The sequence below is a fragment of the Melozone crissalis genome, unplaced genomic scaffold (genome assembly GCF_028551555.1).
Source record: "Melozone crissalis strain CALT ecotype California unplaced genomic scaffold, PUWL_Pcris_2 ptg000082l_1, whole genome shotgun sequence".
NCBI classification, from domain to species: domain Eukaryota; kingdom Metazoa; phylum Chordata; class Aves; order Passeriformes; family Passerellidae; genus Melozone; species Melozone crissalis.
Window position 1 is genome coordinate 698114 of NW_026535859.1, and position 15609 is coordinate 713722.

Below are 15609 nucleotides of genomic sequence, written 5' to 3' on the forward strand. Positions count from 1 at the left end.
GACCTTCTCCAAATCTCAGCAGTGCAGATCAGAGGTTCTGGTATCCAAGGCAGACATTCCCCAGATGGCGAGAGAAGGTACACCCCACGAGCTGAGCTATGGTTCTACCTGCGTTATTGTGGAGAAAACATGAGGAGATGGCATGGAAAATCTACTGCTGCTCTGGCACAACGGGTGCGTGAATTGAAGGAAGACAGGGCTCAGAGAGGGAGTTCTACCAAAAGGAAAGCAGCTCCAGTTGCCCGTAGCCGAACTGCCAGGTATGATGATGATGATGACATGTCTGATACCCTTGAAGGAACATCCAAGACATATGCCCAGGGAAAGAAGGATAACCAGGCTTAGAGGGGCCCTGCCTCTAGCCAGGTAGAGGCTAGGGAAAACCGTGTTTTCTGGGCTGTGTGGATTCGTTGGCCTGGCACATCAGAACCACAAGAATACAAAGCTTTGGTTGATACTGGTGCTCAATGTACATTAATTCCGTCGAGATATGTGGGGACAGAGTCTGTTTCTATTGCTGGTGTGACAGGGGGATCCCAGGATTTCACTTTGGTGGAAGCTGAGGTGAGCCTGACTGGAAATGAGTGGCAGAAACATCTTATCGTGACTGGCCCAGAGGCTTCATGTATTTTGGGCATAGACTACCTTCGAAGCGGCTATTTCAAAGACCCAAAAGGACTCAGGTGGCCATTTGGGATAGCAGCTGTAGAGACAGAGGGCATCCATCAATTGAACACCTTGCCTGGGCTGTCTGAGAATCCATCTGCAGCAGGATGCCTGATGGGAGAAGAGCAACAGGTGCCAATTGCCACTTCCACAGCGCATCAACAACAGTATAGAACCACTCGAGATGCTGTGATCCCCGTCCATAAGATGATCTGAGAGCTGGAGAGCCAAGGGGTGGTCAGCCAAACCCACTCACCCTTCAACAGCCCCATCTGGCCTGTGTGAAAATCTGAATGAGAATGGAGATTGACTGTGGACTATCGTGCATTGAATGAAGTGACTCCACCAGAGTGCTGCTGTGCCAGACATATTAGAGCTCCAGTACAAGCTTGAGTCCAAGGCAGCGAAGTGCTTTGCCACTATAGACATTGCCAATGCATTTTTCTCCACTCCTCTGGCAGCAGAATGCAGGCCTCAGTTTGCTTTCACCTGGAGGGGAGTGCAGTATACCTGGAACCGACTGCCCCAGGGGTGGAAGCACATCCCCACCATCTGCCATGGACTGGTCCAGGCTGCACTGGAAAAGGGTAAGGCTCCAGAACATCTGCAGTATATTGATGACATCATTGTGTGGGGGCACACGGCTGCAGAAGTGTTTGAGAAAGGGGAGAAAATCATCCAGATTCTCCTAAAAGCTGGCTTCGCCACCAAGAAGAGCAAAGTAAAGGGACCAGCTCATGAGATTCAGTTCCTAGGAGTGAAGTGGCAAGATGGACGGCATCAGATTCCTACAGATGTCTTTAAGAAGATCACAGCAACGTCTCCACCCGCCAATAAGGAGACACAAGCCTTCCTAGGTGCCATAGCCTTTTGGAGAATGCACATTCCTGAGTACAGTCAGATCGTGAGCCTCTCTACCTGGTAACCCGCAAGAAGAACACTTTCCAGTGGGGCCCTGAGCAGCAACAAGCCTTTGCCCAGATCAAGCAGGAGATTGCTCATGCAGTAGCCCTTGGCCCAGTCAGGACAATACCAGAGGTGAAGAAGGTGCTGTTCTCTCAAGCCGGGAACCATGGCTTGTCCTGGGTCCTTTTGCAGAAGAGACTGGGGAGACTCGAGGCTGACCACTGAGATTTTGGAGTCGAAGATACAGAGGGTCCGAAGCCAACTATACTCCAACAGAGAAGGAAGTCTTAGCTGCCTATGAAGGAGTCCAGGCTGCCTCAGAGGTAATAGGCACTGAAGCACAACTCCTCCTGGCACCCAAACTACTGGTGCTGGGGTGGATGTTCAAAGCAAAAGCTCCCTCTACGCACCATGCCACCAGTGCTACATGGAGCAAATGGATTGCTGTTATCACCCAGCACGCCCGTGTTGGAAACCTGAATGGGCCTGGGATTCTGGAAATAATTGCAAACTGTCCAGAAGGTGAAAACTTTGGTCTTGCTGATGAAGGGGAACAAGAAGTGACACGGGCTGAAGAAGCTCCACCATACAACCAACTGCCAGCAGAAGATACACGATACGCTCTCTTTACTGATGGTTCGTGCCGCATTGTGGGAATGAAGAAGTGGAAAGCAGCCGTATGGAGCCCCACATGACAGGTGGCAGAGGCCACTGAAGGAGAAGGCGGATCAAGCCAACTTGTGGAACTCAAAGCTGTTCAGCTGGCCCTGGACATTGCTGAGAGAAATGGCCAAAGCTCTACCTCTACACTGATTCTTGGATGGTAGCCAGTGCTCTATGGGGATGGCTAGAGAAGTGGAAAGAGGCCAACTGGCAGCATAGAGGAAACCCAGTCTGGGCTGCTGATGAGTGGAAAGACATTGTTACCAGGGTAGGGAAACTGCCTGTGAAGGTCCGCCATGAAGGTGCCCATGTCCCCAAGAGTAGAGCTAATGAGGAACATCGAAACAACAAGCAGGTAGATCAGGCTGCAAAGATAAGGGTGTCAAAGATAGACCTAGATTGGGAACAGAAGTGAGAGTTATTCCTAGCTCGATGGGCCCATAATGCCTCAGGCCATCAGGGCAGAGATGCCACCTATAAGTGGGCACAAGACCGAGGGGTGGATCTAACCATGGACAGTATTGCTCAGGTTATGCATGACTGAGACGTGTGCTGCCATCAAGCAGGCCAAGGAAGTGAAGCCCCTGTGGTACGGTGGGCGGTGGTCCAAGTACAAGTATGGAGAGGCCTGGCAGATTGACTCCATCACACTGCCCCACACACGCCAGGGCAAGCGCTATGTGCTGATCATGGTGGATGGATGGAGACCTACCCAGTGCATCACAGCACTGCCTGGAACACCATCCTGGGCCTTGAAAAGCAAGTCCTTTTGAGACATAGCAACCCTGAGAGACCTGTGTCAGACAACAGGACCCATTTCAAGAATGGCCTTATCAAAACCTGGGCTGGGGAACATGGCATTGAGTGGGTGAACTGAGACCGGTACTGGGGGTGCTCTGGGACTGAGACTGAGACCAAGGTCAGCACCAGGAACAGGATCACTCCAGGATTGCTCCAAGACTGGTACAAGGACCTGTACCTGGATCACTCCAGGACATCCACATTCTCTCCAGAGCTTTGGCTGTGCCCTCAGGTGGGACTGGGAGTGACTGGCAGGAAGCCCTGGGCAGGGCTGGGACCGCCTCGATTTGCATTGTCCAGTGCAGCCATCCCAGTCCATATGATCCCAGTTTGTATGATCCCAGTCTGTATGGTCCTGATCCACATGGTCCCAGTCCATGCAGACCCAGTCTGTGGGATCCCAGTCCACATGATCCCAGTTTGTATGGTCCTGATCCATATGGTCCCAGTCTGCGCAGTCCCAGTCTGTGGGATCCCAGTCTGTATGATCCCAGTCTGTATGGTCCTGCACGGCACACACCCCAAGGGTCTGGAATTCCAGTTCCCAGCCAGGAAAAGATGTTCCTGCCCTTGAATGCAAAGCTCTTAAGAAGGGGCTGAAAGCCAAGTGGAGCAAGATCCTACAGTGACATTTCACTGCCAACCTTCAGAACTTCACCCATGGCTGTTGTAGCTCCTGCACTGGGAACTAAATCAGGGCAGGGTCTTTGGTGGCAGCTGCCCTTGCTCAAGGGAGACACTGAGAGAGAAACAGAGCAGGCAAAGAGAGGCAGGAGAGAACAGGGGACACAAACACAATCAGCTGAGAAGGTGGCACTCTGCAAACAGAACTGCAAGCGACTGAAAATGAACGGGACAGAAATCAGTAACCCTGAAAGGTTTATTTAATATCAGATACATCCCACCCACCCAGTCCCACACAATCCCCATCCCCACCGCTCCAAATTGGGATCCCACTTCTCCCAATCGCCTTCCAACCCCATCTCAACCTGGCATCTGTGAAATCAAGTGAGTCTGCTGTGGGATTGAGTTTTTTTGAAGTGCCAACAAGGCATTTTGAAGTGGGATTGGGACTGTATGAATTAAAATTCAGTAGTTTTCAGTGGGATTCAGTTGTTTTGAGGTGACACTCTTGGCTTTTGGAGTGCAAAGAGATGGAGAATACTGCGCAAAATCCCCCCAGAACCCACAAATCCTCCAGAATATTGTCCCCAAACCATCAATTCCCCTTTAAAAAACTCTGAAATTTTGGGACTTTAGACATCTTTGATCAATTTATTTCATTTAACCCTGTTTTGGTGGTTTTGAAGAGATGAAGATGAAGCAGAAGAAAATTTAAGCCAAACCTGTTGGATTTCTCGGCTGTTTAGATGGTCTGGGGAAAAGCCCAAAGATGGCCTGGGGCCCCCGGGTTCGAAAGGACGAGAGGAAGCTTCAGATTTGTTCTTGGTCTTGGTGTTTATTAATTGCTTATCTAAAAGATTTTCTCTTGGCCTGACAGAGTTCTGCTCAGCAGTCAGCCATGGGCACACACTGAAAGCCCCTGGGGCGGTCACCTATCTTTATACCCGGAGTTACGTATACAATATTTATCATTTTTCTCCAATACCCTCTACCCATATTAACCAGTGTTCCCCTAGTAAGGTCCAATCCCGGAGTGCCAACATCACCACAGAAGATGGAGGCCTAGAGGAAGAAGAAGAAGGAGAAGGGCACGCCCCAATCCCTCCATCTTGCCTCTCTAGACCCCCCTGTACAGGGATCTTAAACCCTGTATCTCACACTCCAATTAACTTGTTCCTTCACCATTCACCCCAGTGAAATCCTCCCGTCCTCATACTGATGTCATCTCCCATGTGGGATCAAAGTCCAGCCACCAGACATTTCTGGCAGCACTCCAGGACTCCCGAGCCCCCCAGGGGGGGTCTTGTTCACCCTGCACCCCAGTTCTGAGAGACTGAGATCCCACATCTCCCCCTTCTGTTTGCACCAAAAGACCTTTTTTTTGCTTTTATGTGAAAGCCCCCCAAAGTCCTTAGTTTCTTTTCATTTCTCTTCTGGGTCGTTTTTCGCAGCCTGAGTCTCGACTTCTGTCTGAGTACTTGTCTCTTTGTTTCTCGGATCAGCATTCTCGTGTTCTCGCGTTCGGAATGGCTTCACGTGCCGCGCTGACACCCACTTCAGACCTCGATCTGTGGAGATACAAGCGAAACCCTTTCCCCAAGTGATTAGTCTGAAAGGACCCTCTATTTGTCCGGTCTCTGGGTTCCTGATCAAAACTAAAGGATTTTCCCTTAGCTTTGCCTGTGTGTTGTTTAGAAAATGTCTCACGATCGGTGGATCAGGTTCCGAGGATGAGCTATTTAGGAAATTCAGCACATACAGTGCCTTATTTAATTTCATGTGAGGTGTTGCCTCTGGCTCACCCCTTCTCTGTCTGTCCAGAAGGGATTTTAGGGTGTGATGTGTTCTCTCAATGATTGCCTGACCTGTGGGTGAATGCGGAATACCAAACGTGTGTCTGACACCCCATCTTTTCAGGAATCTGTCAAGCACCCTGCCTGTGTATGTTGGACCATTATCTGTTTTTATCTCCTGAGGCACACCTAATGCTGCAAATGCCTGCAGAAAGTGTCGGCAAGCATGGTCGGCTGTTTCTCCAGCATGTGCTGAAGCAAAGACTGCACTTGAGAATGTATCTACAGAAACATGAACATTTTTGAGCTTCCCAAAAGATGGGTATTTTGTGACATCAGCTTGCCACAACTGAAGACTTTGCAGCCCCCGCGGATTGATGGCCCCGGTAGAAGAAGGTGGCTGCACAAGCTGACAGTCTGGACAAGCACTAATGATCTCCCTCGCCTGACTCTTTGTGAGACGAAAGGACTCCATCAGTGCTTGCGCATTCTGATGAAAGAACGCATGACTTAACCTTGCCTGCTCAAAAATGTCCGGCAGTGTTTGCAAAATGGGCATTGTCAACCTGTCCGCCCGAGCATTCCCTTCCGCTAAAAACCCTGGAAGTGTTGTGTGCGCTCTAATGTGTGTGATAAAATACTCCCTTTCCCTGCTCTCTAGCAGTGTTTTCAAGCTTGTCAGGTATGAGTATAAAACCTCATTACTGACTTCTTTCAAGAGCGAACCCTCCAATCTCTTGACCACACCCGCAACATATGCGGAATCTGTCACCAGATTGAGAGGCTGTTTGAACAACTGAAATGCTCGGACAACGGCTGCTAACTCCACAATTTGTGGAGAGCCCTGAACCATCCTCACGTCTGATTCCCAATCCCCTGTCGTTGAGTCTCTCCACGTGATCACTGACTTGTGTGTCTTCCCCGAGCCATCCGTGAACACGGTGATCCCGTCCAAAGGTTCTTCACTTATCTGTGGTTTTGCTCTATAGCATATTTGCGATTGCAGTATTCTGTGTTGGGGAAAGTGGATTGTGCAAGCTCCTGGGAACGCTAACAATGCGATTAACAGGTCTTTCGACTGTTGCATTGCCCAATCGAAGTAGTCTCGTTTCAGAGGTAACCTGATGACTGAGAATTCTCTTCCTGCCATTGTCAGCAGCCTTGTTCTCGCCTTTATGATGATTTGTGCTGCCATCTCCAGATCTGTGAGAATCGTTTTCGCGGGCCTGTGCGGTAGGAAAATCCACTCTATGATTATGAAAGAGTCCTTTTGTGATTCATCCCATTGGAAGATCAAACCATGGAACTGCGTTTTCTTCCCCAGCACTGCCAACTGAAAAGGCAACGATGGAACAAATCGATGTGCCTGCCTTTTCTGTATCGCGTCCGAGATTTTCTCCAACTCTTTTCTTGCTTCTGGTGTGAGTGTCCTGGGAGAACGAATGTCTGTGTCTCCTCTCAAGAGATCAAGCAGTGCTGGAATGTCACTATTTGTGATTCCCAAAACCGGTCTCATCCAGTTGATTTCTCCCAAAAGCTGTTGCAAATCATGCAAATTGTTGACCTTTGTGCTGATCTCCACCTTTTGAGGCTTTATTGTTTTCTCTGAGATTTTCCACCCCAGATATTTCCAAGGTGCAACCTCTTGAATCTTTGAAATGCTGATTTCCAGACCTGCCTTTTGCACCTCTGCGATCACACAGTCACGAGCTTCTGGCAGCTCCTGTCGTGTTGATGCTGCGATGAGCAAATCATCCATGTAATGAATGATCTTCGCCTTCGGAAATTTCTTTCGTGCTGGTGCCAAAGCTCGCGCCACGTACCATTGACAGATCGTCGGAGAATTTTTCAGGCCTTGTGGAAGGCAGACCCAATGGTACCGCTGCAGAGGCGTTTCCCTGTTGATACTCGGGACTGAAAAGGCAAATCTCGGAGCATCATCTGGATGGAGTGGGATACTGAAAAAGCAATCCTTGAGGTCAATGACCACAAGCTGCCAATCTCTGGGAATCATCGAGACAGATGGAAGTCCCAACTGAAGTGGCCCCATGTCTTCTATGACTTCGTTGATCTTCCTGAGGTCGTGTAACAACCTCCACTTGCCCGACAGCTTTTTCTTGATGACAAACACCGGAGAATTCCAAGGGCTGTCTGTTGGCTTGATGTGTCCCTTCTGCAATTGTTCTTGGACCAGGTCTTTCAAAGCACTCAATTTTTTCCGCTCAAGGGGCCACTGATCCACCCAAACTGGATCATCTGTTTTCCATGTCAACTTCAGTGTGGCGAGTGCTGCAGTGACCCCTATTAAAAACCCATTTCGATCTTCGCGCCCCATTGTGCCAAAAGGTCCCGACCCCAGACTGTGATCGGCTTTTGAACGACAAAAGGACGAATGATCGCCGTCTTATCTCCTGGTCCCGTGACAACGACGGAATTCTCACTTTGCAGACACAGAGATGCTCCCCCGATGCCTGAGAGAGAGCCCAATGGCGCGACCAAGCTCCAATTGCGTGGCCAAAAGATGTACGATATTACTGTTACATCCGCCCCTGTGTCGAGCATACCTCTGATCGATATTGTCCTGTCCCCACATGTCAATTGGCATGTGAGCGTGGGTCGGTCTCGACCTATGTGCTTCACCCATGTTGTATGTACTTCAACATGCTCTTTCATAGGGAGACCTTCTTCGTCGAAGATTGACATGACCTCTCCAACTGCGTGTGGTGGCAATGCAAAGGCTCTCGCAACCACAGTATTTTCCGGTACAGTCAATGGTGGACGAAGCGCTCTTGCCAGAACTGTTAACTCTGTATTTTTGTCTGCTGAGACAACTGTCGGATAGACAATGAGCCCAAGAATACTGCACTTATCTTGTCCAACTATCAAAAAATCTTGTTTCTTGTATGAGTCCCCGCAGATACCTGTTGGTATCTCCGCATGACTTTCATCTAGAAAGCATACTAGTTTTGAAGCTGCCAATGCACACTGTGCCCCTGGTGCGAGGAGGTCTGGGTCACTGTGGAATCGACTGAGGGTTTTGCTGAGGGCATCTGCTTGTCGCTCACTGATGACTGCCCTGTCTGTTCTTGTGACACCGCCAGTATTTGTGTCGGAGCGCGCCGGGGATTTCCCGCGCTCAATTTCCCGTTTCCCGGATGCGGCAACGGATTTCCTTCCACATCTGTCCGGGAATAACATTCTTTCACAGAGTGTCTTCCTCTTCCGCACCGTGCGCAAATTGGTCTTTCCGCTCTCTGGACTGGCGTTGGTATATGTGTCCGTGGGCAATTCCTTTTCATGTGCCCAGATTCCCCACATCCGTAGCACTGTCCTCCTTGGGGTCTGTTTCTTTTCTGCATTGCCGCAAGAACTTTGTTGATATTTTCGTCCTGTTGATGAAGTAATTTCTCGAACATCTTCTCCAATGTCTTGTCCTCAGATTGCCCTTCTGAGCGTCCCCTTAGCTGTTTCTCCCATTCCTCTTTTAATTCATCCTTTACAATCGCTGCGACGTGCTGAGGCGTCCCCACCTTGCTGCATGCCTCCACCATCTCTGCCAAGGATGGCCGTCCTGGCATGGTGCTAATCACCCGTTGACAATCCGGGTTGGCATTGCCGAAAGCTAAATTTTCCAAGAGAGGCCTCTTCACTTCTTCTGTTGTCACCTGTCGATCCACGGCTTGCGTGAGTCGGTCGATGAATGACATGAATGGCTCTGTGGGACCTTGCCTGATGCAAGAGAACGGGACATCTGGAGCTCCTGTCGGCGTAATTTGCATGATTGCCAATCGCGCTGCTTCTTTGATGTCGCTTAACACTCTCCGTGGAAGCCGCGCTGCTTGTTCCCCTGGATTGTTATCTGGAGGATCCCCTGCTAATTGCCCTTCTGTGAGGTTCGCATTCGGCCCACCTTGGTATCTGTTCCGCAACTCAGCAAGATATTTTCTCCACCTTTTTTCCCAGACAAGACTCTGTGTGTCAGTGAGGATCATTGCCACAATACTTCGAATGTCATATGGTGTGAGATCATACATAGAGAATGTCCCTCTTAATAGCTGTTTGAAGTATTGTGAGTTCAGCCCAAAAGTCTGAGCTGCCTTCCCTAAGTCTTTGAGTGTCTCATGACCCATCCTTTCCCACCTTGGATTCTGTCCCTGGGCATCATATGTCACTGGCATTGTCAAATCCCCTGATCCCGGGAATAAATGCTTTTCCTTTTCCAATGCTTCTCTGATTTGCCTCCAATCCATTGTCTTCACCGGCTCTTGAAACCCCTCTTCATCAGACTCCATTGGGATTTGCATGAATAATGGTGTTGTAGATGTCATCGGTGATTCGTAGTGTCTCATTTTTCGCCTTGAGGTTTTTGGCCTTGCTCCTAAATCCGAAAAGGAAACTCGAGGATCCTGTTGATATTTCTTCTTTACTGTATCGAATGAATGCAAGAAGCTTTTTGCTGCTTCTGCTGCTGATAGCATCCATGTTGGGACACCTTCCGATGCTGTGATCCTTATGACATCTTCCCCTTGTAGCTGTTCTTCATCTGAGCTTTCATCATCTTCATGAAATCCCGAAGTGGATGGATAATCCCTTTGTCGTGTTAACATTGTTTTCTTCGAGGTGCTTTTCTTTTTATATATTGTTGGAAAAAATTGCTGCATTGTTGCAGTCTCGCCACGAGATGGCGCTGTGGCTCCGCCGAGCCGACCCGGCATGTCGTGCACTTCTGCCCTCCTGCCACTAGGTGGCGCTGTCACCGGCCTCCCTGGCTCGGATGACGGTGCAATCTCGACTGCCCCACTTCCTCTTCCTGCTCGGCGTCTCCCATGAAGGGAAGGAACTGAGACTCCGAGGCTCGGGACCAAAGGCGCCAGATCTGGAGATGGTGTGGAGCCCCGGGACGTAGAATCCCTAACACGGCCCCTCCTCACCCGCGACGTCACAGGGGACCGGGCTCGGGCCCCCGCCCGCGTCTTACTCTCTGCGCGTGCGTACTCTCTGAGCTACTTCCGGTGTCCCCCAAGGTGACGTCATCATCGTCTCCCCCCTGTCTCACCTCCGAGGTCCCCGCCCCTCGGTCTGTCCCAGAACCCAACCCCTCCTCCTCTGACGTTGTGTTCGCCTCTCCCGCCGGCACCCCGGCTCTACCCGCGATTCGAGCTGACCGTCGCACCGGCTCTGACGTCACAACCGCGCGCCTCCTGCGTCCCGCCGCGGCGGCCCTCTGAGGCTGCAAATTTTCCCTCAGCCCGCCTTCCGCATTCGCGTGTGAGTCTACACCCCGGTTTTTGCGAGTTTCGCCCTCCGCGCGCGTCTCCTCATCCTCACCCGCGCTGCTCGCGTCCGCCGCCGCCGCCGCGTCGCTGCTTTCACCGTGAACAGGCCCCCCCCCCGATCCCTTATCTTCCTGCTCCCCCCCTTCTGCTCCTGACTCCTCCACACTCTCTGGAGTTTCAGGACGCCCTTGGGGTTTGTTGCATTTTTTGATCGGGGGTTTTAATATTTTTTCCTGCTCTCTTTTTTCGAGAGCCCTTTCCCCCTGGCCTTTCAAAGCCAGAGCAATTTTTTTCCCGGAGCTCTGCCGCTCCGCCCCCTTCTCTGAGGGTACCGCAGCTTCTCGCTGCTTTTCCAGTCTTTTAGACTGCACTGAAATACCTTGTAACATGATTCTTGCCGGCGAGAGTAGCTTTAACGCTGTCTCATCTTTTTTTGTTGCTAAAATATATAAATGCCTATTAATCTCTTGCCAAAACCCCACTTCGAACAACAGATATGTTACTGCAAGTGGATAATTGAGCCTTGCCCATAATAACAGCTGTTTTAATTCTTTCTTTGGGATCCCTTCTGTATATAATTCTGCTACACTTTGTAAGGTGGATAAGATTTCCCGTTGTTCTTGGGAGAGTGTTGCCCCCATGATTTTATTTTGGCCTTCTTACCGAATCTGTCGTCAGCGTGGTCTGGAGGCCCTTGTTCTCCGTCCAGCAGATCACGAGGGATGGATCAGAGGCGCCTTTCTGGTCCCAGTCCAGGCCGCTCTGCTACGAGCTGTCTTCAGCAGAAGCTGAGAGATGGAGTTTCTCAGTGACTGCTGATTTTTGCAGCTTCTCCCGGCCGGTTTTTTCTTTTTCTTCTTTCTTTCTTCAGGCTTCCCTCCTCTGGAGTTATCAGTGCTGTTCTCTTGGCTCTTCAGCTCTTCAGGGCTTTCCCCCCCCCGAAAGGTTTGGTGGGAGATAGCCCGCACAGCGGACGCCAATTGTTGGATTTCTGGGCTGTTTAGATGGTCTGGGGAAAAGCCCAAAGATGGCCTTGGGCCCCTGGGTTCGAAAGGACGAGAGGAAGCTTCAGATTTGTTCTTGGTCTTGGTGTTTATTAATTGCTTATCTAAAAGATTTTCTCTTGGCCTGACAGAGTTCTGCTCAGCAGTCAGCCATGGGCACACACTGAAAGCCCCTGGGGCGGTCACCTATCTTTATACCCGGAGTTACGTATACAATATTTATCATTTTTCTCCAATACCCTCTACCCATATTAACCAGTGTTCCCCTAGTAAGGTCCAATCCCGGAGTGCCAACATCACCACAGAAGATGGAGGCCTAGAGGAAGAAGAAGAAGGAGAAGGGCACGCCCCAATCCCTCCATCTTGCCTCTCTAGACCCCCCTGTACAGGGATCTTAAACCCTGTATCTCACACTCCAATTAACTTGTTCCTTCACCATTCACCCCAGTGAAATCCTCCCGTCCTCATACTGATGTCATCTCCCATGTGGGATCAAAGTCCAGCCACCAGACATTTCTGGCAGCACTCCAGGACTCCCGAGCCCCCCAGGGGGGGTCTTGTTCACCCTGCACCCCAGTTCTGAGAGACTGAGATCCCACACAAACCAAAAGTAGAAGCAGCCCGGTGTTTTCCCAACATGGATCACAGGGAATGTGAGTGACCAGGGCTGTACCCAAAGTGCCTCCTCCAGTGGGGGATGGAGCTGGAGCAGCGCACGAAGTTCTTCCTGCACTGGCGGCACTCGCAGGGCTTCCCTTAGTGGTGCCTCCATTGATGTTGGGTCAAGTTAGAGCTCTGTGAGAAGCTCTTCCCACACTGGGGACATTCGTAGGGCCTCTCCCCAGTGTGGATGCGCCGGTGGGTGACAAGGATGGAGTTGTGCTTGAATCTCTTCCCGCAGTCGGGGCATTGGAATGGCCTCTCCTCTGTGTGAATCCGATAGTGGCGGAAGAGATTGGAGCTGGTCTGAAACCTCTTCCTGCATTTATCACACTCGTAGGGCCTCTCCCCAGTGTGGATGTGCTGGTGTCTGATGAGGTGGGAGTTGCACTGGAATCCCTTCCCACACTCGGGGCAGCGGAAGGGCCTCTCCTCTGTGTGAGTCTGATAGTGCCGGAGGAGATTGGAGCTGGTCTGAAACCGCTTCCCACACTCAGAACACTCGTAGTGCCTCTCCCCTGTGTGGATCATCTGGTGCTTGATCAGGTTGCACCTCAGGCTGAAGCTCTGTCCACACACCCCACACTCATAGTGCCGTTCCCCAGTGTGGATCACGAGGTGGTTGATTAGGCTGGAGTTATGGCTGAAACTCTTCCCACACTCCTTGCATTTGTAGGGTCTCTCCGCCGTGTGGATCCTCTGGTGCACGATCAGGTGGGAGCTCCGGCTGAAACTCTTCCCACATTCCCCACACTCATAGGGCCTCTCCCCAGTGTGGGTCCTCTGGTGCCTGTTCAGCTCAGAGTTCCACCTGAAGCCCTTCCCACACTCCAAGCACGTGTGGGGCTTCTCCCCATCATGGAGCTGCTCATGCAGCACCAGATCCGAGCTCTGGCTCCCTCTCCGGCCACCTTCCCGGCCCTAGCTGGCTCTTTCCCCCTCAGATCCCTGCCAGCTGCGTTTGCAGCCCCTCCTCGTGCGGCATCTCCAGGGCTTTTCCTCCCCGTTGCCTTCCTGTGCCGTGGAGCCGCTCAAAACGGCCTCTTCCACCAGGTTCTGCCACAGGCATTTGTCCTCCCTGCTCTCCATGCTCAGCTCCTGCTCTGGGGGAGGAAGGACAAGGACAGGATGGGATTTGCCTCCGTGCCACAGGCAAGGGCAAGGAGATCTCCCCAGGGCTGTGCTGCAGCCGGGGCTGTGCTGGGCTGGGAGATGGAGCAGCACAGAGGGGAAAGGGGCACTGACTTCCTCCTCACCTGCCTCAGTGTCCCTGGGCATCTTCCTCTTCCTCAAAGCTTCCTTGGGGTCGGCAATGGGAAATCCTGGTTTGGGGAAAACAAGGGATGAGCATGTTGAGTTTGAAGATTCCTCTGCCCAAGTCCATCTCTACAATTCTAGCCACCTGGGCTCCAGAAAAACCTCCCAAACACCAAGATTCAGCCCTGAAAAAGCCTCCCAGGAGTTCGCCATCCCTGGTCCCTCCCCTTTGTTGTTAGGGGGTTCCCCCCTGTTGCAGCTACTGGGGTCACGCTTGTATTAGGTGTCTGCCTTCCCCTTGGTGCCCACCCTGCCCAGGCTGCTGGCAGTCCCAGCAGTGCCAAAAGCTCCCCCCTCTTTGCTCTCCCTATTTCAGGATGCCGGGGTGTCACGATCCACTGGTAGAAGCGGGACTTGTGATGGTTCCTTTTACCCATCTCAGAGTACAAAAGATACAGAGTAGGGGGACTTTCAGTATCATCCAGAACAAATGCACCTTTTATTGAGTGCCCACAGCAAATGTGATAAAAGTATTAGAAAGGAAGTAAAGGAGAGAGAGAGAGAGAGAAAGAGTGGGAGGAATAGTTACCAATGGAGAGACAAAATCCTCATGGTCTGGCCAATAGATCTGTCTGGTCATGTTGGGAAGAATCTCAAAGTCTTTGGTTAACTCAGGGGTCTTTTATAGTCGAGGGAACAGGTACAGGACAGGGGAGAAAAAGTTGGGAACAAGTCCAGAGAGTCCAGTTCCAAACAGGACAAACCAGCCCCAGCAGTGAGCGGGGCCCATTGTTTCAGGACTGGTTGCCATGGGAAACCAGTCTTGGTCCAGCGAACACACCTGCAGGCAGCACTTAGCAGACATCCCGCTCCAGTCAGCCCAGCGCCCCCGGGAGAGAATTTTAACGGTCTCAGTCATTGGGAGGGGGCTTCAATCCCCGTCCTTGTCAGCACTCGTGAGGCAGAAAAGGATCTTCCGTGGGGAATCAGCAAAGTTAACGCCAGTGACATCTGGCCGAGAGGAGGGAAATTCATGGGCTGTTGTGGTGAGCGGGGATCGTGAAGCAGCTGTAAGCGCACAGAGCAAGCCGCTCATTGCCAGGCCCTGCGCCAAACAGGGCAGCCTGGGCACAGCAAGCACAGCTGCAAACAATCACTTGGCAAGCATCCACCTCAGCCAGGCCAGAACTGCAGTCAAGAATTTCAGGGTCTGGGTCTCTGTCCTTGCGAGGGTCGAGAGGCAAATGAGGGAAACTTGGGACCATCCCTTACACGGGGGTACCGGGCTCCTGAGCTCCCTTCTCCCCTCATTCTCTGCTCGGGGCTGCAGCGGCTCCAAGGAGTCCCCCCTGCCCCTCTCCAGGCTCTTGAGGATCCCGCCAATGGCGGCGCTCCCCCCTCTCTGGGCTCCCCACTTTGGGCTCCTGGGGGACACAGGGCTCTGCTCCTCCAGGCTGCCTCTGCCGGCAACCGCCACCGCCACCCCCGATGTCCCCCCGAGGGGCCTTTTCCGCTCAGCCTTGGACTGCTTCATTCTCCAAACATCTCCCCAAAAACCCAACCGACCGACCCCCCCGGGATATCCGGGCCGGGATCCCCCTCCCGGCTCACCTGCGCGATGTGGGGGGCGATGATCCCACGGGGGGGGGGGGGGGGGGGGGGGCTGCGAATTCAGGCAGGGCTGGAGCGCGGCTCCGTCTGCTCAGCCTTGATCCGCCTATGTCCCTCCTCTTCCTCCCGCTCCTCCTCTGTCTTATCCCCACCTCCTTCTCCTCCTCCATCCCTCCTTCCGCTCCTTCTTCCCCCTAAACCCGCCTCCTTCCCTCCTCTTTCTCCTCCCGCTCCTCCTCTTCCATCCCCCCTCCTCCTCCTCCTCCTTCTCGTCTGTCCTATCCCCACCTACTTCGTCTCTTCCATCCCGCCCCTTCCATCCCTTCTCCTCCTCCTCTTCCCCCCCAA

General features: G+C 52.0%; 1 protein-coding gene and 1 long non-coding RNA gene across 2 annotated transcripts in view; both read right to left on the reverse strand.

Moving 5' to 3' along the window:
* Positions 1–3973: 3973 nt before the first annotated feature.
* LOC128946684 (zinc finger protein 883-like) overlaps positions 3974–15609 on the reverse strand; it is a 126939-nt gene continuing 115303 nt past the window's right edge. The window contains exons 7-8 of the mRNA XM_054290620.1: positions 12339–13256; positions 3974–4382 (exon numbers count right to left, since the gene is read on the reverse strand). Coding sequence (XP_054146595.1) covers positions 12490–13256 — 767 coding nt within the window. The 3' untranslated portion in view covers positions 3974–4382; positions 12339–12489. The remainder of the gene's footprint in view (positions 4383–12338; positions 13257–15609) is intronic.
* LOC128946671 (uncharacterized) lies at positions 13433–15291 on the reverse strand. Its single transcript, XR_008483985.1, has 3 exons — positions 15262–15291; positions 13650–13715; positions 13433–13496 (listed from the first exon to the last, which is right to left on the reverse strand). It is a non-coding gene; the product is annotated as an uncharacterized LOC128946671 (long non-coding RNA).